This window comes from Lotus japonicus, chromosome 3 (genome assembly GCF_012489685.1).
Source record: "Lotus japonicus ecotype B-129 chromosome 3, LjGifu_v1.2".
Taxonomy (NCBI): Eukaryota; Viridiplantae; Streptophyta; class Magnoliopsida; order Fabales; family Fabaceae; genus Lotus; species Lotus japonicus.
The window spans coordinates 76,910,306-76,925,383 of record NC_080043.1 but is presented as its reverse complement, the minus strand read 5'-3'; the positions used below and the strand labels follow the sequence as shown (position 1 = coordinate 76,925,383).

The 15,078-nt window shown below is 37.9% G+C and overlaps 2 protein-coding genes across 3 annotated transcripts; one reads left to right on the top strand and one right to left on the bottom strand.

Annotated features, from left to right (window-relative positions):
* The first annotated feature begins 652 nt into the window (after positions 1-652).
* On the top strand, positions 653-7,865 carry LOC130746036 (plant UBX domain-containing protein 9-like). Of its 2 annotated transcripts, XM_057598542.1 has the most exons (11): positions 658-953; positions 1,113-1,174; positions 1,328-1,832; positions 1,930-2,001; positions 2,079-2,171; positions 2,727-2,819; positions 2,925-3,131; positions 3,210-3,329; positions 5,261-5,404; positions 6,326-6,382; positions 7,553-7,865. In XM_057598542.1, the coding sequence occupies exons 1-11, from the start codon at positions 756-758 to the stop codon at positions 7,658-7,660; spliced, it is 1,659 nt and encodes a 552-aa protein (XP_057454525.1). In that variant the 5' UTR covers positions 658-755; the 3' UTR covers positions 7,661-7,865. The 2 variants fall into 2 exon arrangements, with proteins under 2 accessions (XP_057454526.1, XP_057454525.1); XM_057598543.1 differs by lacking the exon at positions 2,727-2,819 and having other exon boundaries at positions 653-953.
* A 460-nt stretch (positions 7,866-8,325) lies between these two features.
* LOC130746034 (probable methyltransferase PMT15) lies at positions 8,326-14,658 on the bottom strand. The gene is made up of 6 exons (XM_057598541.1): positions 13,865-14,658; positions 12,197-12,407; positions 11,273-11,570; positions 10,117-10,509; positions 9,658-9,735; positions 8,326-8,853 (listed from the first exon to the last, which is right to left on the bottom strand). Exons 1-6 carry the CDS (start codon positions 14,558-14,560, stop codon positions 8,613-8,615), a joined length of 1,917 nt encoding a protein of 638 aa, XP_057454524.1. The 5' UTR covers positions 14,561-14,658; the 3' UTR covers positions 8,326-8,612.
* Between the last annotated feature and the right edge of the window lie 420 nt (positions 14,659-15,078).

The following is a 15,078-nucleotide window of genomic DNA, read 5'->3' as shown; positions in this document are numbered from 1 at the left end:
GGAGCCCCTAGGGTCTTGGCTCTCATGACTTTGCCTGAGGCTACGCTAGCCCATCGAGCAAGTATAAAACTTTCTCTTTGGAGGTATCGTTTTGGCTTTCTAAAATATGTACTCTTTTTCCTTCTCCAGGTTTTTCCCAAGGGGGTTTTCCTGGGAAGGTTTTAATGAGGCATATTTTATTAAGCTGTGATTTCAAGGAGGAGGGGGTTATGTTCCTAATATGTTTTTTCATTGTCTTTTGCTTCTTTTTTACTACTTTATCTTTCTTCCTCTTTGTATTGGGTTGAAGTACCCCTTGTACTTCATTCAATATATTCATTTGACTTATTAAAAAAAAAGTATAAAACGGACTCTCAACCGAAGCCAAGGTAGGTTTTTCTAACTTCAACACTCAGATATTTTATAGTCCAAACTCCTGAGCTAACTTAGATATTAGAGTGTCTTTGCAAGACCCCCTCCCGGGCTTGACGACGGTGTTCGAACACCTTGCTGCCCTTCCTTCTCGTGCAAGGAGCAACGCTCCATCCAGCTCCAACCGTAGCTCACCAGCCCGTCTCAGCTCACCATAACACTGTTCTCTCACTCCCTTACCCCTTCCTAGATAGTCTTAGTAGGTTCCCCGAAACAACATTAAATAGCTGAATTCTTTGAATAATTATGATGAAAATAGAGACATAATAATGTTGCAATTAACATTTTCGATGACTAATTAGAAAGTCCGAAGGGTGCGGTATGTGGTAGCACGCGTCCTACACATGAAGGGCCACCACACAACGACACAAGTTGAAAAAGGTGGCGCGCATTCCCATACTAACACTCCCCTCTCACCGCACTGCACTGTTCTACGCGCTCTCCATCTTCCCACTCACATGGCGCCGCCGACGCCGGACGCCATCGCCGCCTTCATGCGAATCACCGGAGCATCCGAGTACGTCGCCGTCCAGAAATTAGAGGTCACATCTCATCTCATCTTCAATTTCTCTTTTCCTTATCCAATTTACACCATCTGAAGAAGTCACACTCTCACTCTCACTCTCACGCACACAAATCTCTCGATCTCACGCCAGAACCATATAAATGAAAAATTTCCTGCCATTTTTAACTGCGTGCAGGAATACGGAGGCAATCTCAACGAAGCTGTTAATGCGCATTTCATTGAAGGGGAAAGACACATGTATGGCAATGTAGTTCATAGCATTTCTTTCATTTTCTTTCACACACACTCAATATTTTCTATTGCATTTGTTAGAAGAAGTTAGAATCTTACTAAACGTGTTCTATGTTACTTATTTTGTGCTTTGTTTCCTTTTATGACTGAATTAACTAGTCAGGGGCAAAATGTTGCTAATGATGCTGCCCCAAACTATAATTACTCTGATGATAATAACCAAAACCGTGCCGGGTCACGCGGAATTTCGCCTTTTCTCAATGCTGCTAGAAGATTTAGGCCTTCATTGCTACTTGACTCAAATTATAGGAGAGAACTTAGAGATTTGTATACTGGGATGGGTGCTACTGGGCTTACAAGTCGTGGATCGCCGAATGCTTCCTATCCAGGGGAGGTTACGGGTGTCCCTCCCGGGCCTAATATTGCATATGGGTTGCCATATCAATCGGGACTGAACTCTGCAAATGCTGATGTGACTGGGAATTTACCATCTCATGGTCGAGGAGCTTATGGGACAAATGATTATCAGCATGACTACACGTTAGCTCACTCAAACTCCTCAGGTTTTTCTGAGAAAGATGCGGAGGAAGCAATGATTCAAGCTGCGATTGAAGCCTCCAAAAAGGAGAGCAGGGAAGGTTCTTCATGGACTGCTCCTCTTAATGTATGCTCATCGCATAAAGCTTTTTCCATGTCGTATTTACTCCTAATTCTTGATGCTTTCTGAAGTTCTTTTTCCCCTGAATAAATTGTTATTGCAGGATGGTGTGCTTCCTCAAAGTCATCTTCAACAAGATGATGATTTGGCTCATGCAATTTCATTGTCCTTAAAGGTTTTGGATTTTTCCTTTTATTGAATTTGTATCTTCCCTCTCTTTCTGATTCTTAGTTCTAGGTACATTGAATTTAGACTGCAGAGGAAGAGGAGGCAATACGTGAGCTTCTAGTCGTTGAGGAAAAGGATTTATTAGCCAAGGGAGACAATAGCAGAAGCAGTCTAGAGGTACATATTTTATACACTTGATACACACACTACCCAATGGTTTGAAAGCAGAAACACATGCATGTATTGGGTGATTCTGTATTGAGGATTCTGGGGGCCATGGTCATTCCAGATTTCACATAACCTAACAATTTTTTATTACATCTTACCTTTTTTGGGGTACATATGTTTTCCACCCCACAAATTTTTAATGTTTTACTTAAAAGCTCTCTGGTTCTGGCTCCCCCAACTTTGTCTTCCTACCTTCGCCCATGCCATTCCAAATCAGTGTTTATTAAAATGCAGCAAATTCTACTAAACCATTTCAGGTTACGAATCATCTTTAGATGGAAGTAATTTATAAATTTGAAATAGAACTAGAAATATTTTAATACATCAATTAAACATGAAATGTAGTAACCTAAGTTGGCATATGTTGTCTGCTTATCGTGCATATGAATGTAAGAACTTTTGAAGGTAGTTCATGGGAGGATTTATTAGATTGTCCAATCTTATTTGGAAAGGAAATATGTATTTCTTTCTTCTTACAAATTTATTTAACTTTTCCAAGTGAAGTCGGGAAAGCCATCCAATCGAAATGTAGCTTCAGGTGTTGCACAACCAGTCATGGGTCATCATGGAAATGAAGACGTATTTATTCCTGAGAAGGTGCCAATGGAGACTCGAGAATATTTGATGCACATCTGAAGAAGCTTCATGTGTAAACCGGATGGTTGTTATGCTAATGGTTTCTTGCCTTATTTTGCAATGTAGTGGGCTGGTATTTCCTCTGACGAGCTTAATGAAGCAATGATGCTTGAAACTGCACTTTTTGGTGAAATCCCCAATCGCAGTACTCAGAGATATTCAACTTCGCCTGATCTGCAACCTCGTCCTGAAAAACTTGATCCAAAGATGCAGTGTTCGTCCAGTTCAGCATCACAATTATTAACTGAAACTCAGTTGTTAAGACAACAACAGGTTCAGATTCTTACTTGCAATAGCTGTGTGATCAATTTTCTTGACAGGACGGCATAATGTCTAAACATTTTTATGCAGGATGCTGACTATCAAGCATCACTGCAAGCTGATAAACAAAAGGAATTGAATTCTCTCAAGAAAGCTGAAACCCATTCCTCAAAGGAAGAAGAATCACAGAAAAAGATGATTGAAAAAAAAGTAATACATTTGCTGAGTTTTGACTTATTTTGTTCCTCCTGTTAGTTGAGCTATGAAGCATTTTCTGTCCTTTTTGCTAAATCCTAACCCTTGGATCATCCATGTATGGTCAATGCTAGAAGTTAAAGTCATGTGACCTTTAATTAACTCCTAATCTTAACTATCCATGTAAGATTGAATGGTTAGGATTAGCCCCCTTTCATTGCACAACTATAAGTTAGCACTCTTGTTTGAATGGCCCTTAGATATGTAGGGCTGTGTGTGTGTGGCTTTTAGAGTTATTTTATGTTTCTTGATTTTCATGTGTTCCTTCATGGTGCTTATTCCTTAAGACTATTGCAAACTTAATATATATAAAATTCCAATATTAAAGTATGACCAGAGGCAAGCACTGTTTTATGATGTTTGATGTCTTAACTTATAAGGTAATATATAATTGGTTTTATGTTCATTCTGTGGACTTATATGAAACATGTTGAAGTAATTCAATTAGCCACTAGTCTTGAGACTTATTTCTGTATATTGTTTATGCATTAGATCACCCAACTGACCCAAGATCAAATTCTGTATATGGATCAATACTGTAAATAGCACTTGGGTCTTGCTAAAGTGGTTAGGCGGGTAGGGATATGGGTACAAGGACTACAAGCTAGAAAGCACGGACGCCACATGGATACATGATGTAATACAACACATAAAATTTAGATAAACGCACAGATTTAATAAAAAAAGAGAGATTTGATGATTCAAAATTTTAGCAAGGTCTTAGGTTCGAGTTTCGTGCATGGAAAAAACTCCTGCTTGGAGCCCCACCAGGATGTGGATGGTCACGGCTCGAATAGGATTGTCTCTCATTGAGGTTACATGTGTTAGACCAAAATAATCAAAAGAGAGATATGATGTTTCAAAAGTTAGCATGAGTCATTGTAGTTGTAGACATAGTTAAATGCAATGCCTTATCTATTTCCCTTTTGTATTGTTATAAATGTTGTAAAAATAGAAAGTAGTGTAAAATGCAGTGTATCCGAAGTGTCCAACATCTATGTGTCCTGCACGGGCATGCATGCTGTTTTGAAGTGTCTGTGTTTCTGTTGCTATTGAACTTAATTTAACATGTACTGAGAAAAGGCATTGCACTTGTTATTTGCAATAAATATGTTGTTTTCTTGTAAATATAAAGGTTTAAGTTGACACTAATGATTTCTAACTTTCATTGTGTACAATTAAAATCCTTTTTTTAGTAAGCAGAGCAATTAAAGTCCTTTTTAAACATCAATATGATATTTGTGGTATTATATTCTTCCGGATGTAGCTAAGTTTAAATGTAATTTTGATTGAGCAGAAGTATGCACTATGCAATATTCTTTCTTTGCTGCTCTTGTGGGGCAGAACCTTCATGTTTTGATTTCTTTGTTGTTATTAGTGAGTGGTCATGTTAACGGGGTGGAGTTCCTTGACATATGTTCTCGAGTGCATTATCATATTGTTGATTCCATTTGTCTTTTAGATTTGTAGCTTTTTATTTGAAGCATATACAATTAAGAAAAAGGATGTGTTCCTAACATCACTGTGTGGTTGGCAGACATGTAACCAACACTCGTGTTAAAGAGATTGTGACAATTCAAATTCTAATGTGACATGATAAAATTTGCTGTATGACCGAATCCATGGTTTTTCATTTGAAACAAGCTTAAACACTTCAAAAAAGGATTTACAAACACATATTGCGCACTTAGACATGTAACCGACAATTGTGTTAATAGAATGTGGCAATTCAAGTTCTAACATGTCATTTGGAACTGGCTCCAATTTGTGCACTGTGAATGGTACAAGATTCTTATGTATTCCTTTTTACTGCTTTGATATGTCATGGGAGGATTTATTTTCCATTTCTTTTAAAGCAATATTGAATTGTGTTTTCCTCACTGCAGGATTTGGAGAAAATGCTTGATAAGAAGGAAATTATGCTTCCCAAGGAACCACCATTAGGTGATGAAAAAGTAATTACTATTGTTGTTCGAATGCCAAACGGAAATCGTTGTGAACGCCGCTTCCTCAAAACTGACAAGCTTCAGGTAAAATTGGTGTTAGAATTCAATGGTTGTAGAGTTGTGGGGTTGACAAGATCTCTCCTCGATTCTATCAGTACACTTCTAGAAGTTGTAGTTCCAAAAGTGAAAATTTTCTTTTGCATCCTGAACTTGAACTTTCGGAAGTTTACTTCCGAAGTGTAGTATAAAGATATTTTGTGGAAAAGTTATTTAAAGTATGTAAATAACAATTCTAGGATATGCAAAAAGTAATTCCTCTAAAGCTCACCATAAAGAGTACTCAGGTTATTGCGATGACCGTGGATCTGGGATAACTCCTCAGCACAAGTTACTTGAAAGGGGTGTAACTTATAGGATGTTGAGGATGGGTGACTAGGACAGGGTTTTGTAGTTGCTATGGGAGAGAATTAAGGGTCATTTCCAAGCCACTACTGAAAGTATTGAGCTAGCTGCTGGTGGGAGCTTTAAAAATGATCAATGGGACCCTGGTGGACATCATTGTTTTCCATTAACATGTTTCAAGCAGTAGGACCTTGATATGGTTTTGTTTTTAGGATTTACACAATCCCTTACCTTGTAGACAAGGTGACTTTTTTTTTTTTTCAGGTTTAGGTAGTTTGTAGCTTAGCTAGGTTTGGGATTTAGTTAGAGAATGAAGGAGGAAATGTTATAAATAATAGAGACTTCACCAGCTCATGATTATCATAATTGGAAAATTGGGGAGAGTCCTGAGTCCTTAGAATATCATCAGGCAGTTTATGTTCATCTTTTGTACGTTCTTAGTACTGTACCTACTCTGGGTCAATGTTGAGAGGCTGTATTTTTCAGTAAACACTTTTATCCTTCTTCAGTACCAGTTTCTATCAGGTACTATGCATGTTATACATTTTCTGTGGAATTTGGGATAGTGGTTGCTAACAAGCTGTTATTTTTGCTACATTGAAGCTTCTCTTTGATTTCATAGACATTCATGGAGCAGTGAAGCCTGGCTCCTACAGAATTGTGAGTGTTTCTTTTCTATGACTTGATATCTGGATTAAACCTTCATTTTATTTTACTATGCCATGGTTTCAATTTTGTTTCTAAATGCGTTCTAAAGTTGTAACATATTCTGTTGTCAGGCAATGGTATTTCATAGATAACTGATTATGTTGGGTTTTTATTATTAACGTTTCCCAAATGCATGCTTCGGATTTGATCTAAATTTCTTAAGATGAATATCAGTGACTAATTTTTTTGGCACCTTTCACGAGTTATGGTCGTTCTACTAGGGCATGCATTTATTTATATTGGCTGATAATATTTAAATTATGTTAACGTGATCCGATAGTATCAGAATATATTGATTTTCATTTCTTTCGTAGTCCTATCCTATCTGTTTTACACCATCCATTAAATACTGTTTAGGTAGAGCAATCCTTATTTAGGGTAGAAAAATCCCTATCCTGAGCTAGTTTTTGAGGTAGAGATAGTTTACATTGACTAGAGATATGATCAAATAAGTCTCTATAAAGGGTAGAACAATCCTCACCCATAAGCTAGCTTTTGGGGTAGAGTTAGGTCAAATCCAAATTCTAAGAAATATTTGAGCCTATCATAAATCTGTTTAATGGCGACACTCATGTATTTCCCACCCGCAGATGTCCATTGCTGCCAATTTTAGGCTCCTGATGTCTAGCCCTTGGTAGCTTTTGAGGTAGAGTTAGTCCAACCAAAATTCTAAAATGGTGGCAAACCCTATCTGAATCCGTTTATTGGATACCACCTATAGATGGGCCACCGCAGATGTCTAGTCCTGCAAATTCCACGCTTTAGATGTCCAATCCTCGCCACCGCAAATGTCTAGTTCTGCAAATTCCACTCCAGATGTCCCCTCCCAGGTAGAGTTAGGCTAAACCCGAATTCTAATAAACACCTTCATTCTATAGACTTTCTAGTAAACATCCTAAAATTAGTTTGGCGACAGTTGTAACTACTTGTGAAAAACGACCAAGGCATTGGTGGTGGAGCTCAGATTTTTTTCTCCTGGATTGAAGTATATATAATATATGATATATTTTAGTTAAAATGGATTTTGGGCATTATATGAACAATAATCTTGTTCATTTATTATATTTAGATAACATATGAGATGCATGGATGATCATAATCATTGCTCTAATATTTGAACAGGTAAAATCATACCCGCGATGTGCTTATAGTATTAATGATAGCTCTTCAACCTTGAATGAAGTAGGCCTTAGCAACAAGAACGAGGCTTTGTTTCTGGAGTTAATCTAGTTTCACATATTTTCCACTGGTTTGTGTATGCGTTTTAGGACCCAAAACAATATTAAGGTGCTCACTTGATTTTGTAGAGAGAAAATTTGTGAGTCGGATGATATTTGTTGAACACAACCAAGGATCAATATTTGTGTCTGTACAGATCTCCTTGTTACTTGTCGAGTATTACAGTTGGATATGAAAGAAATGACTGTTAGTCAAATATGCTTTGCTAATTTGATCGGGCCTTTTTTCTAATTTCTTCGTGCATCATTCAATTCAAATTTAGGGCATCATATTACAATTTTTTAGCATTGAGAACCAAAGAATGAAGCAACAATAGTAGAAGGAAACTTGACTAGATCATCGATTCAAGTCCCTAGAAGATTGACTCATCTGGAAATTATGAGTTTGATTTTGGAAGAAGGTAGATTCAAAGAGATGTAGAGGAGTCAAATCCGATAAAGAATGTTTTACCATTTGCATTTTTGTTGGTGTCTACCAAGGTTCCCTCGGCGGATTAACGTAGACATGATTTCACATATCTCAAGACACGTAAATAAATATGATTTTTCAGAAATGAGTTCAACATGCATCAGCATTAAGTCCTTAACAAACCCAAACGGAGAAGATGGATGCAGCTGTGGCAATATGGCCTATGATCTTTGAACAAACTTGGAACATTGAGAGTACGAGAAACATTTTATACAGTTGATACTTTTAACAATTAACTTTCGTGTTTTATCAATTTACAGACTTTCTTTTTACATCAATATTAAAAAAAACTGATAAGCCTCAAATTTTTAAGGAGCCTTAATTTTATGAAGAAAATAATACATTGCCTTACCCAAAAAATTGGGATTTCAAAGAATTAAATTTCTGAGAAAATTAAAAAAAAAAAAGACCTACCCTGAGTCCAGAGAGCATATCAACCTGTTTTCCGATGTAACAAAAAAGAGAGCATATCAACCTAGCGCTTGCTGTTTGGGTTTTGTTCTGGTGGTGGGGCTGTCCAGTACTGTTTGACTGCTACTAGTATCTTTTCTCTCTGGAAAGGTCCCTCTTCATGATTTATAATCTTGGCATCCCATTGCATTTCATCTGTAATGCTCTTCACCTTCATCAACACATCCACATCATCGCGCAAAATGACGCTACCTTGCATCCGCAAAATCCGGTCCATCTCTAGAAGAATGTTCTCCATGCTACATCTGTGACATATGAATTTGATAAAGTATACGGCTTTTGCTATCTTGATTTACATAGTCACTATTGAAATAAGGTGTTTCTCTATTTTCAAAGTTTCATAAAGACAGGAAATCCCTGGAACTTCTGAGCTAACCAAAATGATATTATCTCATATGATTGTGGTTAGTTATCATTAGTTTGTAACTAATCACTACATATTAGTTAGGTAATAAGTTAGTTACTTTGTATTTGATTAGAAAACTAAATTGAATTGAGAAATAAGATTTCAGATCTCATTAGACTAGAAATCTGGGTTCTCTAGATTTAGGCTATATTTGGATACCCGTTAGTATAAGTGCAAACCAACATAACACTCACTCTCTTAGAATTTGGGTTAGGTCTAACTCTATCATGTACTTATTGAGCCATATCTCGTCAATGTGTGACCTTAACACACCCATTCACGCGCTTGGGACAAGACATTTGGAGTGTGAAATTTTTAGGAATTGAAATATGTGGGTGACCTATATATGAGTGATCTCCAATAGACGGGTCTAGGATAGATTTTGATACCATCTTAAAATTTGTGTTAATCCTAACTACCCCAAGTTAGCTCAGAGTGAGGAATGCTCTACTCTATGTATGTGCTTATTTGTCTATATCTCTAGTCAATGTTGGACCTTAACACACACACTTGAAGACAAAAATTGAATGAAACTCTTATGGATTGAGATGCAGTTTTTCACGTTGCACTCAACTAGTATCCAAACACTCCGTCATCACAAGTTACAACTAATTAAATTTCATCTAAAAAAATTTATCATTACCTGTTTTCATAGAGGCTAAAAACTGAATCACCATGTATGAAGTCATAAGTTCGAGGATAAGTGGACATGGCTTCACACCTGAGAGAAGACAAAAGCATTAAGCAGTGAATTTTAATATCAAGTGTCTTTTCACAAATGTTTGATTGAAATTTTACTTCTCATAAGACTAGATAGGACAATTGTATATGTGAAATAGTAATCTAAAGGACAAAAAAGTTGATAGAACTTGAGAGTTTTATTTAACAGATAAGCTGTAACTAGATTTGAACTCCTTTATTCATAAGCTGCAATTAACAAATTAACCAATTGAGTTCATATGAAGTTTTAAATTATCAGTAAGGAAAATATTGCTAATCTAATTAGGCATGCAAAAAAACTACTTTTAACTCGTTAACCAATATTACTTTGTGATTTAATGAAGCACTCAGCTTTGCTCTAGCAAATAGAAGAAAGGCATACCAGTTCTGATAGGTTCCAATCAGTCCACGTTCATATATGACGCCAAGGGTGTTAATCTCAGCCTCAACCGGGACAATGTTCATGACCCACACTGGATCATCAACCAGTGCAGCTGCAAAGCCTCCCAAGTAAGAATTCATATCAAGCAGATTTCGATATCTCCCGCGCTCTGCTAATTGAGGGTCCTGGGTTTTGTAGTATGCCACTCTCTTTTTCCATAACTGAGTATCTTCTTTGAACATCTCAGCATTTATTCCTTTCAAACTTTCACTACGAATCCTTGGGGGAATTGAAGTTAGTCTCTCAGGCCACTTTGTCAATTCCCCACCCGCAACTTCTTTGATGTCGTTTACCTCTGGCAGTGGAGTCAAGCAGGTATCCAGTTTGGTGTACCTGCAAAGAAAAAGCTTGATGAAATAATTGAAAAGGAAAATGTTCAACTTATGTTTTTTTCTCTATAGTCAGGACAATCCTAAATTCACGCATTCAAATAATCTAAGTTGTTTGATTCAGTTCAGACATCTCATACTTTTCAATAAGATCAGACGGCTCATACGTCCTCAAAATTTGAGCCGTCCATGTAGGATTTCCCTAACTGCAGAGAATCAAAATTCCAGGAGGTACCTATAGAAATGGAGTGAGAAACAAGGTAGAATATGGAAACAAGCTTAAGTGTCTGGGTAGTGTTGAGAAGTCTCACATTGATTAGAGATATGGCTAAATAAGTCCTCATATAGGGTAGAGTACCTCACTCATGAGCTAACTTTTGGAGTAGAGTTGGACCTAACCTGAATTCTAAGAGGTAGTAGGTTCTTCCTAACATAGGTTTACACCCTAAAGCTGCAATCTAATGGAGCATATTATATTGACTTCTCTCTTTATCTTCCAATTAGATTTGGTATCACTGCTACTGTCCTTGTCACCAAGCATAATTCTCTCTGTAACAAGAGACACTCTATGAAAGCTGTGTCCAAAGCATAGATCAATAAAATAAGGAACTAACAGTAAGAGTGAATGCAAGACTGCAAATCATTGTTTTCTCAAAACCTTCAACACAAAGCTAAGGCTTCTGATAATGAGCAGCCAAACATGTTAATATAGTCCAGTTGATTGCCCCTGCCAATTACTTTATAGTTACTAAATTGAAAATTATTACCATGCCATGTCTGGATCCTGTGCCTCGCAGTAGGGTTTATTCTTGAAGATCTTCTGTTTGAGTTTGCAATGTGCATGATTGGTGGGCTTCTGCCATATTGCAAGGTCACCCTTTTGTTTTAGTTTTTTCCAGCATAGACTTTTTGCCACATTCTCAATTGCATCCTGTTCTTCTTTGAGACTCTCAGCAGTCCTTTCCCAGCCCTTCCAGTGTTTCTGCCAGTTTATCGGCGGCCCTGATAGAATCCAGTATCCCCCGGGTCGTAGTACTCGATCAACTTCAGTCAAGTAAATACCATCTGCCAATCAGCATGCAAAGCAAGAAACAATTTAGAGGGTGTTAGGATGTCTGCTTGTGAACATTAGAAGTGGTTCTTCACTGCCAAAATCAATGAGTGTTTAGATGTTTGGGCCCTAGATGTTTCCTTTCATAATTGATTCTAGCTTCAAAACCAATTCTCGGATGAAATTCCAAAACCTACAAAAGCAATCCTACATTCACGTAGTCAAGGAATCTGAACTGTTCGATCAAGATTGGTTGACTCATATTTCATCAATATCAGACAATGGAGACAAGCTTGAAATTTGAGCTGTGTGATTGTTGATCGAATGGTTCTGGTTTCTTGACTATGTGAATCTCTCCCTACAGGGAATCTAAATTCATTCCATTTTGTCGACATAATTAATTGTGAGATTTTACAATTGGATATTGTATTTCCTTCCAAAAGTTATTTTTCTGATAAATGTATCTAAACATAAATCATTTTACTTCAATTCACTTTTACTAGAATCAATTTTATCCAAAATCATTTGTGATAACGGTGATACTGATACAAACACACACTTAGTGTGAAGTTGACACACCAACTGATCTAACTTACAAAAGGGAACATCATTCACAATTATTAGGGAATAATGGAAGTACCATACTGGCCCCAGGGAATGAGGCAACGTGAGCAGTGAGCCATGTCAAAGGCTCTTGAAGGATAAGGAAGCCTGATTGATGCAATAATTCCAATCAATGCAGGTACTCCTCGTTCAAGAGCAAATTGAACCTGGGCTTCATGACTATCTCTTGGTGCAAAAGAAACGGCTAAAATGTCACGGGACAGAAGATAAGCTCCCCAACTTGCAACCTGAATTGCAAATTGCAACTTGTCAGAGACCAAGAAAAATAAAAATAAAAATTAACATGCAAAAGCATGAATTTTTGTTAATAAGAAACGCCTAATTGGTTTTTACTCTTTACTATCTTCAAATAAATGAGGGCGAGCCTCGGCGTAACGGTAAGGTTGTTACACTGTGACTTTACAATCACATGTGCAAGTCGTGGAATCAATCTCATGTAACAACCTTACCGTTACGCCGAGACTCGCCCTCATTAAATCCACAAAGTGAATCTGGCATCTCTAAAAAGCTCGCGCAAAGTGTGAGCAGGTTTGCCCTTTAGTATCTTCCAATAGATGAATACATGTAGATACAGCCAGTCAGCCACAGCAAATGTCTTCTAGTGTATCTTATTATTATTAGCTTCTACACATGTGTGGAGAGAGAAGTCTTGATTAAATCAGGAAATGGGGGGACATGATTGAGGTGGTTGGTTGTCATTTGTATCTATGTGGTGCTTACTGGTTTTTCTACTAATTCTTGAACAAACAATTTGAAGACATAAACTCCAAAGCAGATCATCATTGCCAAAAGAAATTAAAAACAAGTATAGTGGTTTAAAAATGCAAGTCTAATTAAATCATTGAGCCAAAAAAGGTTCTTTCTTTCAAATGAATAAGACAAGAGAGCAAAATTTTATATTTCTATAAATATTATTTACTTCAACCTGAAGATTTTTCTAAAGATTTTTTTTGCAAACCAGCTCTACCCCACCCCACCCCACTATGCTAGCTAAGATTAAATATTCTTTTTCCACCAATGTTCCTTGATTCCTTTTCTTTCACGATCCCATCTAGAACTGTATTTTTAAACACTCATTTTCATGTACATTTGAATTTATGTTGAGCTAATGTAATGTAATGTGTTAAAATCCTGCTTTTCCAATATACATAAAATCACGTCGGAGTTGATTCTAAGCCAAACCAAACATGCAACAAATTAAAGTTCTTATTGAAAAATAAAAAAAAGTATAAAATTTCGTTGTAATTTCTTATTGTCATGGAGATATGATTTACAATGTCATCTTAACCGACATTCTATTTTTGTTTGTTATAAGAGCTTATGCAACCGACATTCTAGCTTGAACTTTTATGAAAATAATAAAATTATGACCAAAATTCAGCATAGAAAAAACCAAAATGGAAATTTCTCAGCTGGTCAAGTGAGTCCAACCTCGAAGTTGCCCAAGCAATTCGCGCACACGCTACACAGAGTTCAGAAATCTATGAAGTTGTCACCCTAACCAGACAGTTTAGCCGCTAAACCGGTTCAAATATAAACCGACTGGTTCAACCATTAAAATATTCCCAAAACTAAAAGCGTCATCATTGCCTAAATTGATAAATGCAGCAGAAATGGAAGTGAAGGGAACCGGTTCGGTTCAGGAAAACTGAACCGGAAAGTGGTTCAAAGAAAATTTACATACCCCACAACCGGTGTCAATGGCGGTTCTGATAGATCCATCCCTGAGATTGATCAGTTTCCCGATGTCATCAATGTATGCGCTTGCGCCACGTGGAAACATGGTCCCACCGCCTGGAAATCTGAACCGTTCCCCTTCGAAGTGGACCCAGTTCTGCTTTTTCTTCTCCACAGTCAGCTCCTTGTGCGGCACGTTCGCGTACCACGCCGAGTCCCGACTCGCCGGCCACCGCGGCGGCAACCGGTAACCATAAGGCGCAGGAATCCGGCATCGGAGAACCTCCTCCTGCGCCGGGCAGTGTCTCTCCCGGAAGACAAGCCTGCTCCGGGGGAACTTCAGTGACCTCTTTAGGTCCTCGCAGGGAGTGTGCTCGGAGAGGGAGGGGTCGCAGGGAGGGAGGTGGATCTCACGTGCCGCCGTGGGAGGTGGGTCCGGGAGGTGGTGGTGAGCGGTGAAGTCGAGTTTGGTGGATGAGGGGGCGGTGGTGAGGATGGAAGTGTTGTCGTGGTGTAAGCAGAGGGAGGGGATGGAGGTGATGGCGATGGCGGCGGTGGTGGGGGAGTGGTGCCAGAGGCCGATGAGGTAGAAGAGGGTGCAGAGGATAGTGGCAAAGGTGAGGAGGTAGATGTTGGTGAAGAATGTGTTGTGCTTTTTGGATGTGAAAGTGTGAAGTAGTGTGGCACAGTTAGTGTTAGACATTTTTCTGTTCAGTTTCCTGTGGAGAGTGAGTGAGTGAGAGTGATTATGAAATAGATGGATAAGTGAGGTGAAGCTTTCAATAGAGTCATAGACTGTTCGTGTTGTGTTATGTTTGTCTGGTGACAGTAAAATCTACTTACTAGTATTTTAGTTACAAAAGCATATGTGTTCACAAACATTCACAGCCTTTTCCTATCTCCCCTCTGCCAAGTTTCTTTCTAATTTTTTCTAAATTAATACAAAAACCAAATACTAAAGAAGTGAAAAAAAAAAGTACCAAGATGGGCAATAAACATCAACTAGTGATTTTCCTATTCTTTCCTATTATGCTATATGGTTTGGTGATTAAAAATAAGGGTAAGAGCACGATTGTGTTGTAGGTTAGCACAATTGTGGTTTTTGGGGAATAGGAAAATCACTAGTTGATGAGCACGATTGTGTTGTAGGTTAGCACAATTGTGATGTCTGTTCCGTTTGTGTATTTGGGCTTGCCAATTGGGGCTAATCCCCGGCGTTTG

Coding starts and splice junctions, on each gene's coding strand:
- LOC130746034 (XM_057598541.1), bottom strand. CDS start 14,560: ATGTCTAACACTAACTGTGCCACACTACTTCACACTTTCACATCCAAA. Junction 10,510..11,272: donor CAGGATCCAGACATGGCATG/GTAATAATTTTC, acceptor TTTTCTTTGCAG/GTACACCAAACTGGATACCT. Junction 9,736..10,116: donor ATTGGAACCTATCAGAACTG/GTATGCCTTTCT, acceptor GTCTTCTCTCAG/GTGTGAAGCCATGTCCACTT.
- LOC130746036 (XM_057598542.1), top strand. CDS start 756: ATGAAGGGCCACCACACAACGACACAAGTTGAAAAAGGTGGCGCGCAT. Junction 1,833..1,929: donor CATGGACTGCTCCTCTTAAT/GTATGCTCATCG, acceptor TTGTTATTGCAG/GATGGTGTGCTTCCTCAAAG. Junction 2,820..2,924: donor ACGTATTTATTCCTGAGAAG/GTGCCAATGGAG, acceptor TTTGCAATGTAG/TGGGCTGGTATTTCCTCTGA.